Source organism: Diplotaxodon limnothrissa, linkage group LG9 (genome assembly GCF_057381915.1).
Source record: "Diplotaxodon limnothrissa isolate DT_005_m linkage group LG9, D_limnothrissa_male_GT1.1, whole genome shotgun sequence".
Taxonomy (NCBI): Eukaryota; Metazoa; Chordata; class Actinopteri; order Cichliformes; family Cichlidae; genus Diplotaxodon; species Diplotaxodon limnothrissa.
Genome location: NC_140604.1, coordinates 18182327 through 18204979, shown reverse-complemented (window position 1 = coordinate 18204979; position 22653 = coordinate 18182327). Strand labels below are relative to the sequence as shown.

General features: G+C 38.7%; 1 protein-coding gene across 1 annotated transcript in view; it reads left to right on the top strand.

Annotated features, from left to right (window-relative positions):
* Positions 1-22653, top strand: part of cnksr2a (connector enhancer of kinase suppressor of Ras 2a) — an 85234-nt gene that overhangs the window by 53810 nt on the left and 8771 nt on the right. The window contains exons 12-21 of the mRNA XM_085362048.1: positions 301-390; positions 4835-5049; positions 9312-9372; positions 12954-13129; positions 15799-15872; positions 15989-16060; positions 16628-16695; positions 20836-20933; positions 21502-21723; positions 22447-22588. Of these exons, the coding sequence (XP_085218174.1) occupies positions 301-390; positions 4835-5049; positions 9312-9372; positions 12954-13129; positions 15799-15872; positions 15989-16060; positions 16628-16695; positions 20836-20933; positions 21502-21723; positions 22447-22588 (1218 nt within the window). The remainder of the gene's footprint in view (positions 1-300; positions 391-4834; positions 5050-9311; positions 9373-12953; positions 13130-15798; positions 15873-15988; positions 16061-16627; positions 16696-20835; positions 20934-21501; positions 21724-22446; positions 22589-22653) is intronic.

Sequence of the window (22653 nt, the reverse complement as noted above, 5' to 3'; positions counted from 1 at the left end):
CCAGCATAGAGCGACTGAGCTTGTTACAAAGCTGGCGAAATACAAGAATCCTGCAATTACTACGGCTGCTTTAATGTTGTTAAAACCCCTTATTCATCGTTAAATATCAGTTCAGTACAACTCTTCATCTTGTCCTTTAATTATTATTTTTTAAGTGTACCAACATTTAGCCTAATGTTTATTGGAAAGTGTGAAAATTTGCACAACAGTTTCAAATTTTTGGTTGAGGACCATAAGTTTTTATTGATCAACCCATCTGCTTTGCTACTATTAAACTTGTGATTGTGTGTGCACTTGTAGGCAGGCTGAGGCCCATCTCCATGCCTGTGGAGTGTAACTGGGTGGGTGATTATGAAGACCCAGCCAAGCTTAACAGAGAAAGCCGCAGAGGTGAGTGCCGGCGTGTGGAGTGCATATGTGTCTCCTGAAGAGCCTGTTAGATATTTGTTAAGCGCTCCTGTCTCTATGAATTATAAAGAGATCAACGTGTGTGTGCAGATCAATGCACCTCTATCCCTTTTTGCTAATTCTCCCTGTGATTAGCATCACAGAGGAATGAGGGGGGGATGATGAGGAAAGAAGTAGGAGGGGGGAGAAAAAAGGCAAACAGTCTGCACAAAGGGAGAGAAAATGAAAGGAAGCCATGAAAGGAGGAAGAAGAGAAAGAGAGGAAAAGAGGAACTGAGGGGTGGAGGTAGAAACTGAAAAAAGCTTATTCTCCCTGACCTCCACCTGAATCACTCACACAGTTGCCATGGTGACGCTGACAGCAGCTCTTCTCGGTGTCTCACTTTCCTCTGGCCGCTGCCTAGCAACCAAGGGAGGACAGGAGAGTGGGATCCGCAGAAAAGGGAAGAGAGAGGTAGAGGAAACCCGAGTTTGCTCCAGAGTTCAGGTGGAGAAATGGAGAGAAGTTACACAAAAAAGATGTAAAAAAATTCAGAGCAAAGCAGGAATAAACTCAGCTGCACAGATGAACTCATAAACAGTATTTTGGAGCCGAGGAATTTTACTTCATCAGTCACACAAGCAAAACTTTACAATGCTGAATTGGTAGCGTGTTGGTTATATAAATTCCATTAAAAAAACTTTTTGTTTAGCAGTTTCCAGTGATTTGTAGATGCTACCTATCTTATTGTGTGCCATCATCAGCACACATAACAACATGAAAGAAATGTGTTATATAAAAAAAAAATACTAGTATTATTGCAGATGTTTTGTTATGGCTAAATCCCCACACTCCTCCTTTTGTGTTCAAAGAGCTGAACACTAATGCATGATCAGTCTCTCTAATAATTTTTCTCCGTAATTCTCTTAGAAGCAAAATAAACCTCAGACTACAAAACTAGCCAAGACTAAACGTTAGCATCCTCACCATGCAGGAGCTGAATCCCTCGATCCAAATTGACCTGTGATATTTTCTTGTAACTTCAACATACTTCTTACCATGTTTTCTTATTACATCTGGACATGTATTAGCAAAAATGCAAAATGTTCAATCTTGAAACGATAAAAGAGGAATCATTCCAAACAAAAGAAAAAAGTCCTCGACCTGTTACCGCCGGTGGCCAGTGCACGGAGTAGACCCAAATGCAGACAAACCAAAAGGAGAATGGATTTAACAGAATAAGAGCCTTTTATTTAGACTGAAGGAAAAAAAATTACGATATGCAGAAGGGAAGTAAGATGAAGCTAAACAATAAACTAAACTGAGAAGATAAGATTAAAATAAATGGAACACGGAACCTGGATATGGGAAAAATCTGCAACATGATGAACAACGGACAGACGACCTGACGAGGAGCAAAAGGAAACTCATACAATAGAAACACACGAGGGTGATTAGGGAGAAAGGAAACACATGGGGAACACAGCTGGGATGAATAGGAGACAGGGGAAGAGAAACTGAACACACTGAACACAGGATGAGAAAATGTCAAAATAAAATTGGAAGCACACGAAAACACAGACTAGGACTCACAGGTTTGACACTGGGACCGGGGGGAGGACAGACATGGGAACCAGACAGACTGAGGAGATGCAGAGGACGAATGAGTGAGGGACACAGAGCCATGACGGACTGTGGAGAACACATGGATGCACATGACTGACAAGGGAGACAAGGAATAAAAAACAAGGCGGGGAAACTGGGGACCGAAAAGGGAGACAAGACACGGAGGGAGATATGGACATGACTGAGGAACATACACAGAGGACATGATGGACTCTCAGAGGAAACACGGGGGATGACACTGAGACAAGAAAACATGAACCAGAAGAACAACTAAACTTAGAAACATAAAAAGGACTAAACTCCATACTAACTCTAAAAACTTGGACTGAAACATCCCCCAAAAATGTTTCATGTTGATTGGTTCTGTGGGAGCAGGGGCAGGATTTTCTATTTTTGCTCATATATTTCTACTCTGGATTCTTTGAGTGCCATGTCTCCATAGCAAATCTCAAAATATATTAATAAATGCATTGCTTATATGGTCATTTTCACTTCCTAGAAACAGTGTTACCAGGGTTATTGTGATTAACATATTTGTCTGATAATTAGGGTTTTTTTTTTAAACCTACCCTGTGCTAACGGTTAACACATAATAATAATAATAATAATAATAATAATAATAATGGTTGTGGAGCAGATGTTGCAAAACCATGCTATTATAACCAGTAACCATAACTGGCTACACCTCACCTTGGAGCAGAGCTGAAATGGTGTGTATTCACAATAGAGATTAGCTCCGCATCCTTAAAAATTTATTTTTTTGAGGTGCAGAATCATCAAGTGAGTACTTTCGCTGTACTTGAAGCGTCACTCATGGACAAGTACTCTCCCTTTAATCCAATGTATCCACTGTTCCTACACCAGTGCTACATGAAATGACTTGCAGTTCAGCTAGGGAATCAAACCAGTGATTGAGTGCTTATCATTGCCCAGGGACTTGTGCCCACTTGGGTCATTAATGTTAGGTTTGTAGCATAAACCTATTCGCTGGAACGTTAAGACAATATAATTACACTGCTAAGCAAGACACAAATAGGCAAAGTTCTTCATGTTACTCGTGCACGGGAGAGAACCGGACAACCGCTTGACTCCAGTTGGTCTCGTCCGTCCTCCTGTAACACTGCCCTTTTATTGAGGTTACATGAATATGCATAGGTTCATTAACATACGACGTCTACATACAAACAAAGAGTACCTTGCCTGTGTGTATGCGTGTGTGTGTGTGTGTGTTGCTGATCAAAGGGTTAAACATCCTTGGTCAGGAAGAGGGTAGCCTCCCCCTCACCCTAGATGGTTCATCCTAGATAACACGGTGAGGAAGTCCTGCAGTTCATCTAAACAAAGAGCACTTAGACTAGAACAGACGTAGCTACGTTAATCCTGCCATAAAACAATAAGACACGGTATGACCTCTCATGCTCCCAAAGTGCTGTCTAATACACACAAAGTTTGCAGACTATCAAGGATCAAAACCTCTACCAATCTACAACTAATTACAAAACTCTAAGCATATATAAGTAAATATTTCTAAGCATAAATGACAATCAACAATACAAATCTAACATAACCTGTTGCACAAATATCAGAAAGCTGAAGTTTCACAAGCAAACTGAAAAATCCTGGGAGCAGAGAGGATGGATATCACACAGGAAATGAGTCCAGGCAACAGAACCTCTGAGTGCAGAGGTGCAGTTTGGAGCAAGAACAGAGGAAATCCAAATGCGTGCACAGACCTTATGAATTATGTGGGAGAGCAGTGCAATATTTGACAAAGGAAATAAAAAATCATGCTCCCAAACTGAAGGAAACTGGAAACTGCAGCTTGTATTGTGAAAAATGGCACAAATATAAGTGAAGTCTGTGTTATTTGTGCAGATTTTTGAATGCACAATCATTTGACTTGAAAAGTAACAACCGTGGAGTCTTTGTGTGATAAATTGGTGTGCCCCTTTCAATGCTGGCTAACACTTCTCTTCCTCACTTCCTTTGTGGGCACACCGCTTAGTGGCAGCGTGTGAAAATGGCTGCAGGATGTGTGTCTCTGAATCCTCACATGAAAACACAAAAACTCCTCATCACACCTTCACCAAAGTAAATTTGTGCAGGTTTATTATTTATACGTCTTTATCAACTGACGCTGCCTGAAGGGATTTTCTGACAGTTTGTCCTTCCCATATGTGCTGACTTTGGTCTTCTTGTTGGCTTTTTACATAACTGCATTGCAGCTAATAAGATGGTTTTATTCAACAGTGACCGTGATCTTTTCTTGACCTTAATCTGTTAGTCCTGGTTATAAATTACCAAATCCCCAGAGCTGATTTGCTGCATGGTTTTCTTTATTTCACAAATTAAGTAGTCTGTTTATCAGGTGATAAAACACAATGCAGAATTTTTTACTGCAGTCTGGGTTAAACAAAACTAATTAACCTCGAGGGATGCCGAGACTACGGGGCACAAAAAAAAAAAAAATTACATCTGGAATTTTTGCACTCCTTAGATATTTTCAAAATAGCTGATGAAGTAAGTATGGATTCTGTAAATAGAAGTCAAAAGCTTTAAAAAGTTTTCCTTTTTTAAAATCTTTCTATTGACTGCTCTTGAAGTCTACTGCCCTAATTTTGATGCATTTGAATAACAGGACATTTTTTTCTGCAGCCTTTTATTTATATATTTTTAAATTTAGTCTCTAATTAACCCAGAAACCTTCATGACAACATAGGAAGTATTGATGAAGACAGACTAGAAAAAGTATGAGCAGGAGATCAAAATCAGTCAAATGTGGGCGGAGCTTTGATTGGCTGGTGTAACTGTGTCTCACAGAAGCCTCGCTTATGCGTTACGTGGGACTGTCCGGTGGGGACGAACGGACCAGCGGTGAAGACTACTCCTCCCACACAGCTCGTCCGGGCAAACGGTCCAATGATACGGCCAAACGTGCCAAGAGGCGGAGCCACCACAGTCAAAGCCCCTCCCATTATGTCCTTCAGACAAATCAGAGAGAGTCACCTCCCAGGGACCCAGCCTCCATTTATCATGTAAGGGATGGACTTTGTAAAAATGTATTTGCTTCTTCCTTTCTCTTTTTGTTCGTTTATTTATTTTACATGTTTTTGTCTTTGTTTTTTTGTTGCTCTTTCATTGTCTTTATCACTGCGGACTCTTAAATACAGAACTTTTATTTTTGGGTTGTTTCAATCCACAATGACAACTTTAAAGAAGACATGGAAACATGATAGCAACAACTGACATTGATGTAACTCTGTTTGTGAAGCTGTATTTAAGAAATAAGTGCTTAAAGTTCAAGTTTGAAAAAACAGTTTAGCATCATCTTCTGTCAGTACGGAATGTGATGTCATTTGGTTGGTCGGTTGGTTGTGGCTAATAGACTTACATTAGTTTATGTTAGCTAACTAGTGACAGAATTGACAGCTCGGAGGAAAATAAGACCAGTAAAACTGAAAAGCAGTTTGAGACGGCTTTAACAATTATGTTTATGCCAAGAAACCAAGGATATACTGTCTACTTTCACTGTCTCGTGTTTTATGTCCTCTATAAATCACTCTGGAAATTCAAAGAAGTGTTTTTTGTGTGCCAGATGGGGAAATCAATGCCACTCTTATATTGAAGACCACGAATGGCTAGACTAGCTTGGTCTGAAAGCAAAAACATCTACGCACAACTTTTATACCTAACTTTTATAACTATACATTTTCTTACTTTTGAATTTGTATACACATTGAACATAAAACATACTGTATCCCATGCATGCATCATGATAAATTGTGAACTCACCATGATAAATATATTTTAAAAAAAAACTAGTTTTATTTCCTTTATGATCTTAAGTGTGATCATTACTCACTGACAAACTACTTTTATGGTTGTTAGGCTAATTATTAAACATATACTTCAGGTTCATCATGTCATGCTCACATTGCTCAAGAGTTGTCCCCCACATTAGATGTGATACAACCTTGAAAAATATTCATTCCCTGACTGGTTGGCAAATAGTTGCTGGAAGCTGCTTGCGCCGCTTGGTGTAATCAGTCACAGAGATTTTATTGCATCAGAAACTTGCTTTGTACAACATATTACATATTGTTCCCTAGCAACCAGTGGTTGCCAGGGGGTCTCTTGACGGGTCTGTAAGCCTGTGTGACTGGGGCTTTTGGAGTCGATTGCTAGTGATTACCATCAAACTACAGCAATGGCTCACCAGCCTGTCAGGTAATACACATTTTTCGCTCGCAACTGGTGGTGGACAGATGATCAAAACAAAGTTATTGTCACATGGTTAGTGGTCATATGACTGCAAAAACTCAATATCTAAGGTGCCGCCTAGCCACATTAATCTTACCTGTTGGCTTGGACTTGTTTGAATGCTTCATTGTGGTTTCTTGAGGTGGATCTGACTGAGAAACAAGTCATGTTAGCGACACACCAAATCATGCCCTGCTTTTGCATATAATTTACTCTAATAGGATCACAGTGTACCATTGTACTATGTTATATTAATTAAGACTTCAAGCTAGTGTTTGAGGCAATATACCTAGACCTATACTCATTAGGAAGGTGATTACTGAGGTCATAAATCAAGAGAGCTACAGGGACCTCTAGACAATGAGACCCAATGAGGTGAACTCTCCGTTGGCCATGAGAACACAATTCAGGCAGTTGTTGAAGCTATGTCCATCTTTGATATACAGTTATACTCTTGCCACGCTATCAAGTCATGGTATTTATTTATTTAATTTTTTTCAGAAGCCTTACTACCACTCACAATCATGGTGGTAGTTAGTTATAATAACTTATTAACTATACAGATATAAAAGTGGCATTGATCTACTCATTCAACTTTTGACAAAATAGGCAAACATCCAAAGTAACCATGTAAGATAAAGTCTTTAAAATAAAGGATAACAAAGGGAATATGTCGTTGACAGGGATGATGTCCAGGAAGTGTAGAGGGAAAAAGTGCCCCAACAAGCTTTTGAAGTGAAACATCTCACTGAAATTGACATAAAAAGAGTACTGTTGTGTTTAAATAAGCTGTTGATTTAAACTCCAGGTGCAAAATATAGCTTCATATTGTGGATCTGAACTACTCTGGACAATCAGGAAATTCCTCTGACTTTCTCGGATCTGTTGTGATACGAATCTAACAGTCAGGACTCAGAGATTTGAGAGAAAGCAAATAGCTTTTAGCCATGATGAAAAAGTGCCACAGTGAAGTGTGATGTGAGCGAATGCTGACTCGTTATTACCCCCTGTCACTTCCATGACATCCGCCTGCCCTGCCTGTCCGTCTCAGCCTGCCGGTCCAGGCAGTCATTTTGGCCAGCGGTGACCTTATACATCTTGTCAGCATCTCTTTGAAAATTAAAAGTGTTTGCATGCCCGTGCTCGAGTATGTGTTTACAGTGTGCATGGGCGCTGCGATGGCAGATGGCGTGTCAGTGGGAGTGGGCGGGCCCATGTAATCTGTCCTGCTGAGTATTGGGCTGTGAGTGGCTGAGGTCCAGGCTCTGACATGTGTAATATCGTGACATCAGAGCTGGTCTGTTGCCCCATCTGACCAGTAGAGAGAGGTCACATGAGAAATGTGCTGGTCAGAGTTTGTTGTTTTGGATCAAGGATGCTGCGTGAGGCATCAAATACACTCAGTTCTCCGCAGTGTCATTACTCAGTCAGATCTGAACACAAGATGTTATATTTAGTTTGGCTTACTCTTTCAGGTCATTTCAAGGCCCACATTACTCTTATCAAATTATTCGTCAGCTAGGCACTGACCCTAGACATTATAAATGATGGACATATCTATTATGACATCATCCACTGGTGTAGTTCTGTTATGAGGTGTCGAGATGAGCGTTTTTGCTGAAGCCTTTGTGGTTTTCTGCAGTGAGAAAGGTGTGAATTTAACTGTTAATCCAACTGCATGCTCATTGGCTAATGAGCTGTCAATAACAAGCTGTTAGCCCCAGATTATTCTCCTTTCTGACATTTAAGATGGGATTATACTTTACGCATTCATAGATCTTTTTCCCGTGTGACTTTCATTTTGTGATCAGACACTGAGCGTGAGGTTCCATGTGGACTGCAAGAACTTTTCCACAGAGACTTTACATTACAATGCACTAGCCACGCATGCGACCCAGGTGGGGGACTTCAAAGAAGTATAACAGGAAAGACTGCTCGGCCGTCAGGGTTCCAGATGTGCACGTCTGTGTCCGCAATGTATAATGCAAACCTTAGAATGGCCAAAATTTTAAAAATGGACCTAATGTTTTATTCAGTATTTCCTGAAATGAGTCACGTGGAACTTGAGGTCCAGTCGGTGGTACATTTTCCCATAGACTCCTGTGAGACTGGAAGTCTTTTTACAATCACATCTAGTTCCCCCAGCTTTCATTAAAAACAAAGCAGGCTGAAGGCATTTCCCCATCGGCTTCACTTTTTATGTTTCGCTTTTCAGTCACAGAAGCTACGTCGGCCTTTGGCACTGTCTATGATGCTGACTAAACATTAGCATAGACTCCACATATATCATTGCCACTGTTTTATAAAACAAAATCAATCTTAACTTTTTCTATTCCTTCTGCTTTAGACAAACATGGAATCATGAACAGTTATTCTTTAAGATGTAACTGTTATCCACTAAGAAAATTGCACAACTTGAATGATCACTTCTTCATATATCACAGTAATCCCCTGATAGATTTACCTCTGTCCTCTTTTAAAAGCACAAACTAGATAATTCACTCTAAATTTTAAACACACCAAGTAAGTGGGCATGTCAGGGTTCACTGTCAGACTTCACATACCCTTGTTTTGGATGCTTGTCCTTCATGTTTTGCTTACTGAAGTCTCTGCTTAATCTCACAGCTCCCCTGAGCTTCTTCACACACACACACACACACACACACACACACACACACACACACACACACACACACACACACACAAACGTCCTCCCTCACCTGGACGTCCTATTGTGTCACCTGAACCTCCCTCCTGTCCTTCTGTTCTATGTTTAGAGGTGTGAAAGTCGCTAATGTCCTCCGTGAGGTTCACTTTTCCATCCCCTCATATGTGTGTCTGTGTGTGAGGAAGAGATAATGAGAGAACGGGGAGAACGATTCAGCTCCCCTTTCCTCGTCTCATCGCTCCTGCTCTCCCTAAGATCTGTCATCTTTTATATCCCAGAATTCATTGCAGCAAACAAAGGGCACTGATTCATCCTGACAGCCTGCCTCTCCCTCCCTCTCTTCTTCCTCTTCTTTCCAACCTCTCTCAGACATACCAACAGTCCTCCTCCTCCTCCTCTCTGCAGTCAAAGAACAGGAAGAAGAATAAAGGTAAGCAGGAAAGCCACCTGTTAGGTGTGAACAGATGCTGCCAGTTGTGATTTTTCACTCATCCACTAATGGAAGCAGGAAGAATGTGAGAGCAGCTGCTGCTTCACAAAGCCAGCAGTCATAGTAACACTTTATTTGATACTGATCTGAACTGAAATGATACTTTGCACTCACAAAACTAACTCGGGAAAACTCAGTTAAAGAAAGGTTGTGATGACAAATTTGACCAAACTAAAAAATCTAAAAAGCGAAGGGCATTTTTTATATAAACTAAGCTTTGGAACAGATGTTTACTGAGACTACATTAATGTGAGTCAACTATCATCAGAAAAGGTGTGCTTGTATTGTAACAGCTGTTCTGAACCCCTGAAAAGTTTTTATGTCTAATTCAATCTAATTAAACACTTTAATCCTAACACTGAAATGAGAAAAACCCCACTCTGGAAAACAAAAATTCCAAATAAAATTCAAAAATATGAAATTATAACTCTCATGTAACTGAAATAAAAATGTCATAATGAAAATGAAGGCAGTCACATAGCTGAGGAGGAGTGGGGCAAAATTACTGGTGCATTTGCTCCCAATAAGAGGATTTGTGGTAGATTCTTAATTTTCTGGTGTTAGATGTCAGCATATGGATGAATTTTTAAGTTAATTTCATATTTATGTGTGTAAACACCATCCATAATTACCAGCTCATGCACATCTGCTGCCCTTGCCCATATATTTCAGCTTAGAGATTGGCAAATTCCTCCATGATCATGCTCAGGACTGGAGGTCTGACTGAAGGGTTTACTGGCTAGCAGGAGAACATCTAACATTTCCAGTTTTTCATGCTTCCCAAAGCAATTTTTGAAGGCAAGTAAATCCCATGTGGAAGACAATTATATAGAAAAGACAGGACATTTAGTTTTAGTCATTGTTTGTTTGTAACAAACTCTTCTTGCATATTAAGTGGATCCAATGTATCTGGAGACAAATGTGGAAAAGTTTGTCATATCAGAAGACCTAAAGCTGTGTAGTACAGTATCACTTACACAACTAGAAACTGGAAACACAAGCGGAACTGCATGTTTTCTAATCTCTGACCAACTAGAAAAAAATTTTTTTTTGAATGATGAGTTTAAGTGGGTAATTTGGGGTGATTTCCTCTCTTTGTTTTAATTGTTCTGTGACCTTGGGAACTTTTGGAAAACTTTCATTTACAGCTCTCCAATTTGTGAATGATCTGCTTGAAAGCTCAATGTGAAACACATTGATTTAAATCAAGGGGGAACACAGATAACCAGCTGGCCATTAGAGGTTCATTTAACTTTTTGCTGGCATCTTTTATCTAGAGTGTACAATATGAATCAACAAGCTCTAGTTTTACTTTCAAACAACAGCTAAAAAAAACTGCTGTCAGTAGTAAGGGTTAGTATCCCAAGTAGTTTAGGTACATATATAACATTATTATAGAAACAATGCCAATGGATCAAACCAACCCCTTTGTCTAGGCTGTTTTTCTTCTTATGAAAGTGAATGAAATTTAACCCACTGAAGTCCTAGTGCTGTGTTGTCCTTAAATGGCTCACAGACAGTTTGTATGTTCATCTGATCAGGAAAACATCTTTTACCTTTCATCAACAACTAAATGGAAAGAACTTTTGCCCCTTCTTCATCTTTTCACCTCTCAAAGAAGCTACAAGAAAGTAGATCTTATAACCAAATGAAGAGTTCCCCTTCATTTTCCATCACTGTGGTAAATACACAGACATGGTGAATATGTAATGAATGTTTATATTTGTGGTAACTTAGTCTGAAATATATCGTCAGTTTTAAAAACTGCTCATTGTTTCGTTCTGTTTTGTGTTACTCAGGCTAAAATAAACAAGTGGCCACAATTAAGAAGTTGGGAACTGTAGCTGTTTTCTGAGCTTTCCTATAATCAATGATTTTAAAGAATGGTGGGCTTTAAAAATTCATTATTATATAAACTGATAAATTGCTCCAGTAATACTCAAGATTAAAGTCGATTTCTCCACATTTTTGTGATCATTTATTAACGGTAATGCATAATTGAAAAACCTCATTGCTTTTCATGCATTTCACAGTTTGGGCTGAGCCAAAGAAAACATGATTTATGGTTTTAGCAGTTGAAATAAACAGTCAAAAAAAATCGATGTAAAAATTTTTTAATAATTTGCTTATGAGGTAGTTTTCTCACCTTGTAATCGTTTCATACTCATGCAGTCTGTGCAGACAGCTCTGTGTTTGCATTTTAACACGTTGTTCCCATTTTGCATGTTTTGATGAGCGTGCTGCAGACCGGACTGCAGGCGAATTTGCTTTCAGTCAGTGTGCACACATTCACGAATCCAGCATTTCTCTATATCATCGTTAACATTTATCGTTGCAGGATGATTACTGTAACATCAGTTCTTACCTTTTTAGTTTTATTTACATAAATGACTCAGTTGATTCTTTATTAGGATTTTTTCTTCTTTTTTTTGGATAATTTTACTCACAGCCATCAGTATTTTTTTCCCTATCTGACCAAACCTTTTTTTCTCTTCTACCACACGAACGAGGATTAACATGTTGAAAGGGATTGTTTTTTGTTTTTTTCCAGAGGCCTTTTGCTTGTTTCACCATCTGCCATTGTGCGAAAGCTTTAGCTCCATCTGCACGTATGGTCAACGGCTTTGTTTGTTTACCGCAATTAAAGCAAAGTTTCAAAATGAGTGTGATAATAATGATTTATTCACAGTTCCACTGCTCCAAGTGGTACTCTTATCAAATGTGTAATGAAATATTAGTAACTCTTTTCGTTGAGGATCAGAGAAAAAAAAATCTTCGTTTTCTATAACGAGTAGTTCTCTTTTAAAGCTAAATTGGTGATGGTATCAGTTTATAGCCTGGAGCTGCTGCACAGAAAATGAAGAATAATCATTATTCGAGAGCACTTTTGTGCATTTTGAGGATGTAAGGTGTGTGTGTGTCTGTCTGTCTGTGTGTGTGTGTGTGTGTGTGTGTCGAGTGGGGTGGGGGTGTTCTAAAGCTTATTAATTATCTCCAGACTCAAAATCTTTTCACAATGCGTAGTTGAAGTGTAGTTTTTCATGTCATGCACTGTGTAAGAATCCTGTTTCCTTTAGACCTGCACTGCCACAGATGTAAATGGAGTATTGTAACCATGTTAAAAGACTTTTCATCCAGTACTATGCAAGTTTCTCCGTGGCCTCGACTGAGAGCCAAGTTTCCCCGGTAATCTTTAATGAGGAGCCTGCTGAGAAAAATGTTACAGGGCTTTTATGCCAGAAGGAAAAGGCAGTTTTTATTAAACACCTCTTAGCTTACTGCAGTGCAGCAGCATTCTGTCAAGTCCAGAGACTGAGGCATTGCCAAGAATCATTGCTACATTAGGATGTGACATTTTGTGAAAGATTTTATTCACACTGAAGTGAGAACTTACAAGCAGCATTAGTGCTACCCTTTGAATGACACATTTTCCTTCTTTGAGTTTGTGCTTTCTTCTAGTTTTGAGATCATTTTCTGTCTGTGAATTCCGCTGCCTTCACATTTCCTCCATGTTGTTCCAGGACGAAGTTTGGCCTCGCTGAGTCGGAGGCGTGTTTCCTGCAAGGCGCTGGGCAGAGGAGACTGCGAGGGTTGGCTGTGGAGAAAGAGAGATGCAAAGGGTTACTTTTCTCAAAAATGGAAGAAGTACTGGTTTGTTCTGAAAGACAACTGCCTGTACTGGTACATCAATGAAGAGGTATGTCTCAAAACTCATGTTGAGGTTTTTACTGACACAAAAGTGATGCTTTAGCAAAGGAGGCATTACCACAGTCGGGACCTAGAACTACAACACCATACAAGTGGATGTGCTTTGTTTGAAGCTGCCCTCCTGCTAGTGTGTGATAAAGACAGTGGGAGACGTTTGCATATAGTTTTGTGAAAAAAAACAACAACTATACTTTCTTTTAATTTAAAGATGTATGTATCAAGACATAATATACTTGGTCCCTAACATGTTAATTTGCATGAATAACACAAATTGTTCATGCAAATTAACTCCAAGGTACATGCAAAGCTCAGAGAATTTATTAAAAAATAACATTTAAACAAAGCATTTCAAACTCTCCTTGCCTCAGTTAGCATCTTAACTGTTAAAGTTCATGACAGTACAATTAGAAAAGAACTGAATGAGTATGATTTGTGTGGAAGGTTTTCCAGGACAATGCTTCTTCTCTCTGCAAAGAACATGGTAGCACAGCTTAGATTTCCAAAATTATATATGAAATAATAACTTCTGGGACAATGTTTTTTGGACAGATGAGACCAAAGTAGAGATATTTGCACATAATGCACAGCATTATGTTTGATAAAAATCAAACACAACATATCAAACCTGTTATGCCCCTTTGCAACACCTGCTCCCTTTGCAGTGGCAGTGCACGAGTCTTCAGGTCTTACCTGGGTTGAAATGCTAATTGACTACACCTGGTGAGGTCCAAAACCTGGCACAGCTGCCAGGCTTTCGAGGGGCGCACCAGTTTTGTCTCTGTGGTACCACCTGTTTTAGCGAACTTATTATGTCATTTAAAATAAAATCTATTATTTTTTATACTGTGGTGTCAGACTCCATATTTATGTTGCTCCTTTTGAGAAAGGTTGTAACATAAATGGGGGCTTGTCCGGGATATTTTGGACACTTTAGATATGTTTGTGGAGACAAAACATCAGAGGTTTTGAGTGATGATTAAGGTGTTAGCTGTGATTGAGAAAACTCTCCTTAGCAAATGTGTTTCAGCTGGGTGGCTGTGCTGCCTGTCCACTGTAGTACCTGTTTGGTGGTTTAGTTTATTAAGTTTGGTGGTTATCCTGGGTGGGGATTCAGACTTCAGAGTTTTCTTGTAGACTGCATCTCTGATCTGCTGCCTGCTCTTGAGTTTGCGTTCAAAGTTGCCTCAAACATCTACATCTAGTAAATAAGTGTTTATGGATGCCAGATGATGAGGTGAGTGCTTTGTGCTGTGACCTTTAGTGTTGTGGAAAAGCTGGCTACTTTTGTTGGATCACTTGTGAGTGTTGTTGGCCAGGTGACGGCCAAAAACATTTCTTTAAATTGCGTAGATATTGCACTTCATTTGGGGTTGGTCACTAGTACGCTTGCTTTACTGAATTTTCTAGATCAAAGTAACTTGTTGTGGCATAGGGCCGCTTGGTGTGTGACTGTTTGTGTGATGGCAAGAACAGATCACATGGTTGGGATTGTTGGTTGATGCTTTTGGTTTGTGTTGTAGTAATTGTCTGAGTAATTACTTACTGAGTAATCCTTTTGATTTGTGGCTGTTGTGCTCATCTATGTGCTGGTCACATGTTACTTTTGTTTGCTCTGTGCAGCAACTTGGGATCCTCATATCCATGTTTGAAGATGTCAACTAAAGTTATGTGTGAGGTGTTAGGCCCTTCTGCAACCTCTTTTCTCTTTGCAATTTAAAATTATATAATGATAAAAATAAAGTACATTTTTAAAACTCTGGTGACAGTCTCCATATTTCTGTTTTGGCTTTTGAGCTTGGTCTTAACAAGCACAAACACCTTATGACAGCTGTCAAGATGGAGGTGGTGGAGGGTTGAGAGAGAGCTGTGTATAAACAAATACAATGCATTCTTCAACTAAACTGAAACTGAAGCAATGTTGTAAAGAAGAGTGGGTCAGAGAAACAATGGGAGAGACAGAAAAAGTCATACATAAAATCATTATTTCAAGTTGTTGCTGTCAAAAGTGGTTTTATGAGCTACTGTATCACGGGGTGTACTTTGTTTTTCTACACACTACTTCTGTGTTGTGACTTAAATAAATAATGAAATAGTGGTATATGTAGTAAAATGTGGTATACGCCTGAGGTTGGATTTAAATAACTTTAAGAGTAATTTCTCTTTTTTTTGCCCGATATGTAAAACCATGGAATTGACAGAACTCTTACATTTTTTGCACATGACTGTAAAGTCAAACTTATTTATATAATTTGATTAATTTGTATCAACATTAGCGTAACGTCTTTATTTATTTTTAACATTCTTTTTTATCCCACCATCACTTTTTCCCCCTTCTAGTTCTCTGGTTTATGGCTAAATAAACCAGAAAAAAAAAAGCTGGCAAGAATTCGCTTCTTAACACTGTCAGTGCAAACCCCGTCAGTGGCTGACCAGAGAGCTGTTAGGTTTTAAAGTCTTATCTTTATTTAATCTGACATTCATCAACCTCTTCCTGTTCAGTCAGACTTAGAAAAAATAATGTGCATTTGGAAAAACAGAGAGTGAACACATGAAATCAACAGTTTTTTTAGCCATCCTCTTTTTCTTTTTTTTTCTTTTTTTTTGGCTTGCTGTCTGTCTTTTTTTTTAAACATTTCTTTCTCCTCGCTCTTTGTTCAGGATGAAAAAGCCGAAGGTTTTGTCAGTCTTCCAGAATTTAAGATCGATCGAGCCAGTGAATGCCGCAAGAAGTAGTAAGTGCTTAACAAACGCAGGTCTCTTGCATATATATGTGTATGTTACGTGCAGATCACATGCTCTTGAATGTATGAATGTGTGCCTGCAAAAATAACACCCTCTATCCCTCTAGTGCTTTCAAAGCTTGCCACCCCAAGGTCAAGAGTTTCTACTTTGCAGCAGATGGAGTGGATGACATGAACAGGTAAAGGAGTGTGTGCAGGGTGAAGGTTATAGAGTAGGGCAGACTTCCAGCTGGGTGGCTAAACACCACAAAAGACCCTTCAAGTAAAAAGGGGGAAAAAAGTGTTTTATTTAATGTTTAAAAAGGGAATTTGTTTTTAGTATCAAAAATTTTAAGACATTTTCACAGAGGCCATTTTTTTATAGGTGGCCAATTTTTTTATGAGTCACAACATACTAAGGATAATATATTATACCTATGTACCTGTTTTTGTCTGTTACTGACTTTTTTTAAACAAAATATGTATATATTTGTTCATCCATGTCTTACATAACATTTAAACCATGTTTGATATACCTATTTACTTATATGATGTAGTTATCATGCTGTAGATCAGAGCAGCTCAATATCGTTTCAAACTTAAAAAAAAACAAAAAATTAAAATAAAAAGAAGTAATCATTTTTTCCCAAGTGATTATTTATGTACACTGTGAGACTTTGGGACCCCAAGCGAAATTGTTATTTTAATGTTTAATTATTTGTTTGCGTACATTATGAGATAATCTAATTAGTTCCCCCTTCTGTTAGGTGGCTGAGTCGCCTCAACATGGCCGCTGTAGGCTATGCAGAGCGAGAGAGGATACGCCAGGAGCAGGGTGAGGGGCTCATTCAGCGACATGGTGAAGGGTTCTTCAAACGATGGCTGCTGTAGGATGTCATCTTAAGCCAACAACACAATAATACTTCTATACCTATTGAACTTATTGTTATATTCCCAGAATAGCCAGATAAATCTCCTAGGGGCTTACTGGGAGAAAAATTTGTTAATGGGCAACTAATGACCCCGTACCACACATGACTGTTTCATTACACCCCCAGGCACTCAGAAACCAAACAGTTATTTTTCATCCGCTTGGTAATGTGATGCAATTAGCTATTTCTGGAAATATATTCTCCTTCAGTTCTCAAAAACTAACAAGCGCAGAGGAACCATTCACTTAAAAGCGGTCCACATTCTTCACTCCACTGACGAAATGTGAAGTAATGTACATGTTTTCCAGGTTTTTTTAAGGTCCTGGGAAGAAAAGAATAATTTACAAGGTTAGTTTGAATTTAGCTAAATGTTAATAGTGAGCAAACCAGGTAAATGACATTATAATCTGGGTAAAAGTATTTGAACTATAACTTTGGACATAAGCAAAGATAATCAACTCAATACCCCCAAGGTTTTGGATGGTAATGAGGTGAAGCTAGTTGGGTCTAAAAATGTTGAAAACAAAGCCACAAAAGCCAGGGGAATAAAATGCCATCATTCATACCATTTATACGAAAAGAAAAAAGTGGTTTTTTTTTAATGATTAAAAAGGATGTTTGTTTTTATTACCAAATATTTTAAGACATATTAGTTGTTAATAATTTGGTTTTAACTGTTTAGTCTGAACAGTTTTTGATCCTTTACTATGTTCCACATAAAATCTGAAGCATTAAAAAAATTCTAAAAAAAAAGAAATGTCTGGAACATGGTTAGCCAGAGGCTGCAGAATACTCTGAGACTTTTGAAAAGCTTAGATTAAAGATTTTTTTGTGTGTTCAGTTCTAATAGTTTTTTTAAAAAAAAGAAAACTGTTCATGGGTAGAATAACCAATGAGCTTTTTGGCCCTCGTGTCTGTTTAAAAAACTTAGCTATGAATAAACATCACAGTTTTTTCTTCTTTTTTTCCCCCCCTCTCTCTGTTTTTTTTTTTTTTTTTCAAGATTTACATGTCAGTTGGTTGCTGACTCGTAGCAAATGAATTATTGTTGCTATATCAAAGGTTTTTTGTGTATTAAATACTCAAAGCAAAACATCCATTCTACTTGTGGAGTGAGGACCAAAATGCAAGATCCTCATTCAGAGTTTCAATAAAAAGCCAAAATTTTAATAGTTGTAATCCAGATTTAAAACTTAGTCCCAGGAGATCAGGAACAGTAAACAGAACAAAAGAACAAAGGAGAGACAGGGCTATTTATACACACAAAAGGTAATCAGGGAATAGGAATGGGAATAGGGAATATATAGAGCTGAAACTAATCTAGACAATAACAGTCAAATTAAAAGTGTGACACAAGAGACAAGTAGACAAGTAAAACTAGAAGTGAACTGCAACCATAACTAAAGCACATGAAACAAGAGTAAACTTGACACAAGAGAAAGCATACAAGGTCAAGATAGAGGGAAACATTAGTCTATAAAGTCAAACAGTAGCAACATGTAACCAAAAGTGAATGACTGAAAATACTAGGCAATATTTGAAAATGAAAAGTGAGTAAAAACATAAAATAAACCCAGAACAGGAAACAAAACTAAAATCACCCCACATAGCAGACAGGTCTGTCCCGGATCTGGTGTCAAGCTGGCACTTCTGACTGACTGGTGTCATGGCAGGGTGTATGTCAACCAGATGTGGGCCAGGTCTGGCAATGATGGCACTATTTATGTTCCCATTTTCCTATTTTAGTTAGAGGACCCAAATGCCATGTTGCAATACTATACCGCTATGGTAGCCAATGTTTCAAATGCAGGTTTGACAGGTTTGTGAGAGTACACTTCATCCAAAACCTAATGAGGGTTTAGTCATGTTTACTGCCGGGTGGTTGTAGCTCCAGGGGTAGAGCAGGTCACCTTCTGATCAGAGGGTTAGTAGTTTGATTCCTGGCTCCTCCAGTCTGTATGTCAAGCCTGTGAATATGTATGAATGTAGTTAGGAAGCACTCAGTTTAGAGAGATTGGGTGAATGTGGCATGTTGTATAAAGCACTTTGAGTAATCCAGGAGAGTAGAAAAGTGCTACGTAAGAATCAGTCCATTCACTGTCTGAATGGAATTTTGTCATGTTATTTTTGCACTATTATGTTCCGGCACATGTTGTGGTTTGATTAACGTACACATTAGGCTGACATCTGTTGCCAGAGCTGAAACTGTTCTGGGCCAGCACAGGACCACCAGTGTGTCTGCAGCTGGCCTTGTGCTGGCCTATGTGTGGGCCACCTCTGGCAAACCAGATCTGGGCCACCGTCATTCTTTGCGGTATGTGGGTTATGTGTAAGCACATTGTGTTGGCCAGATCCGAGCCATACCAATTTTGCTATGTGGGACAAACAAGAATTCAACCTCCAACTCCATCTGGGAACTGTGGCACAAAATGCCTGATAAGATGTTAACCTGATAGATGTACTTGGGGCATGTTTTCTATCTCTCATGGTATTCCGATGGCTGAATGGAAGGTAAATCAATAGACAGGTGGATAAATGGAAAGAAAATGGTGGAATACTTAGTACAAATAAATAATAAATAATAAATACTATATTTATCCATTTACTTTATTTTATGCAGCTCTTCAGATTATCCTAGCTCTTCTACCATGAGGCTGCCCTCCCTTTTGATTTGATTCAAAAGAATTTGATTCATATAGCACCAGTTCCCATCAATAGTCATCTTAACCACATTACTTTGCAAAGTAAAAACCCAACAGAATCACTAAGAGGCTTCCACTAGCAAACAGAAGGTTTGAACAGCAGGTTGATTGCGCTAATTTGCTCAGAGCCAGAGCAATGTACCTGATGTGGCCATGTTAGAAATAACTATAGTGTCATCATATAGAGCCAAGAGAAGGACAAAAACCAACAACAAAATGTCAAACAGGGCTGAACTTTTTCTAATATCTACATACATTGTAAAAAAAAAAAAAAAAAGTAATATAAAAGTATTTTACTGTGTATTTTACAGTTTTGTACTGTTCTTCTAGAATATCATTAAATTTACATAAATAGACTGTGATTTTACATTCCAAATGTAAATTAACGTAAAATCACTGTAAATGTAATAAAACATAATTTTATTTTTTTTAAATATATTTGTCTGTACATATGCATATTTAGATTGTTAAAATACTTTCACAAATGGACCATAATTTCACAAATATTTGTCCATTATTTAAAAGATTGAACTGTTAAATTCAAATGTAATGCTATGGAAAAATATATAAAATGATTCTTATAAACTTTTTTTACATCAATAATAATAATTATTATTGTCATTTAGGGCGATTGTGGCTCAATAGTTGGCAGTTCACCTTGTAATCAGAAGGTTGCTGGTTCGAGCCCCGGCTCGGACACTCTCGGTCGTTGTGTCCTTGGGCAAGACACTTCACCTACCACCTACTGGTGATGGCCAGAGGGGGGATTATAAAGTGGAATTGTAACGCGCTTTGAGGGTCTCAAAATAAATGCAATCCATTATTATTTAAACCAACTGTTAACTGTATATTTCTGTACATTTAAGTATTATTATTCATATTGCCGCATTCATTGACCTTGTTTATAGGTAATTTCATTGTTTAATCACATTAAAGTGTTCCTAATTTAATGTTTAAAAGCACTTGAAAAAGGCAAAATCCCATGTAAAATTAGGGCAACAAACTGTATTGTCATTACTGAAAATAACCTTATTTTCATGAGAAAGTTATTTTCTGTTATTTTCTGGTATTATTTTTGCCCCCAGCTGCTGGAATATTACTGTTTTTTTAGGATTTTCTTTTTTTTACGGTGTACACTGACTACTGATTATTCATCACTTCAATCATGTTTAATATGAGCATCCATCAGTTTAATAAATGACAGAAAATAAGGAAAAGTGTAATTGGTTCCCATTAAGAAACAACACTCTAAGCTAATATGTAAAATGTGCATGATACTACAAATACACTAGATGTATGTGTACGGATGGATCTGACAGTATGTGGGTGGGTTTCCTGTAGATTACTGGAGTGAAAGTGAACATGAGGATGACGCTGCCTCCAGCCCCAAACAGGACAGTCCCCCACCTCCATATGACACCTACCCACGGCCTCCATCAGTGAGTCACTCTCTCTCAAACACGCACACACACACACACACACACACACACACACACACACACACACACACACACACACTGTAAACTGTATTGCATCTCTCACAAGGTAGATATTGTACTCGGAGGCTAAATTGAGGCCTTGTGCTTCCTAGTCCACTGTAACAGTTGGAATTATTGCCAATAAAGCAATAAGTACAGATAGTGCTGAGGCTATATTAAACATAAATGTTGCTATATTTGAAGTTGAAATGGGTTGCTGTACATCATGCATCTCTGTCCTGGGCTATGTTTTTTTTAATCATAGGGTAAAAGAAAGGAAACACCAACAGCACCTTGTCCATGTAATTGAAGTTACAAAACACAGGCTGCTAAGTTTTAAGATAATAATAGAGTCACTCAAACACCCCTCTGCTTTGTCTTCTTGTCTCTCACCTACCATATCACACACTTACTCAATCAGGCAGGCATGCTGATGAAATCCTTTCTTTGAAGTGTGTCATATGGTTGAATGAAACAAGGCGATCATTTGATGTCTGCCACATTGTCTCCCTTCCTTTTTCTCTATCAGATGAGCGCCTACTTGGAAGGAGGTCGGACCACTCGGCTGTCTTCCACAGAGACGTCTCGCTCTCGCTCATCCCAAGAGGACTTCCTTTGTGGCGAGCCCCCTGCTGCAGCTGCAGAGCCGCAGTACCACCCTGGTCCTCTTGGGGGAGGCACCACACACAGTGGCAGAAAAGCAGGGGGCAGCAACAGCAGCGACGTACAGTACAGATGTGATCCTGTAGAGGTGTGTGATGATGTTTAATATTACCTGAGTTTAATGGTCTCATTTCAACAGTTCGGAAATTGTTCTTTCGACTTCGGAGCATGAATGTGCTTTTTAGTCTGAATTTACACTCACCAGCCACTTTACTACATTCATCTATTCAACTGCTATTTAATGCTGATGCATAGTTAGCTAATCACATGACATTAACTCAGTTCGTTTAAGCATGCGGACATGGGAAAGAAGGCCTTCTGAAGTTTAAAAAGAGCATCAGAATGGGTAAGAAGTGACTTTGAATGTGGGATAGTTATTGACAGGCTGGTCTCAATATTTCAGAAAGTACTGATCCACTGAGATTTTTCCACACAACCATTACATAGTTCTGCTGTGACATTCTGATGTTAAAAGAACAAGTAAAGCGTGGATCCACCCAGCTTTGCATGTATATCAATGGTTCAGCCAACTGATGGTGGTATACTATTACTAACTATAGTGTGGGACTCTTGATTTCAATTACCGTATAAATTATATCAAATAGATTTTGTTCCTAAGTTCAGACTCTAGAAGATGATGAATATAGTGCAACAGACTGTTTCCTAATTAGCATATTATGTTTAGAGAAATACATTTTACCAACAATAAACTACAATTTGTAATATAGGAGCTGCCTTCATATGGGACCACATGCTTTGATTGCATCTGGTAAGTCTACTGAATAATTTGTTTATCTGTTGTTTTCTGTAGTACCGCTCCAGTCCTGCTGGGGGCAGTAGTGAGACAGGGTCCCCGGGCCGCTCTTCATCATCGCAGAGGCGCTCTTGGCAGGACCTGATTGAGACGCCATTGACCGAGGCTGGACTGCACTACCTTCAAACTGGACCACTTGGTAGTGCCCAAATTCCAATTCAGTTGCTTGAACACATCAGTGTTAGTGACTTCTGTTTAAGCTGT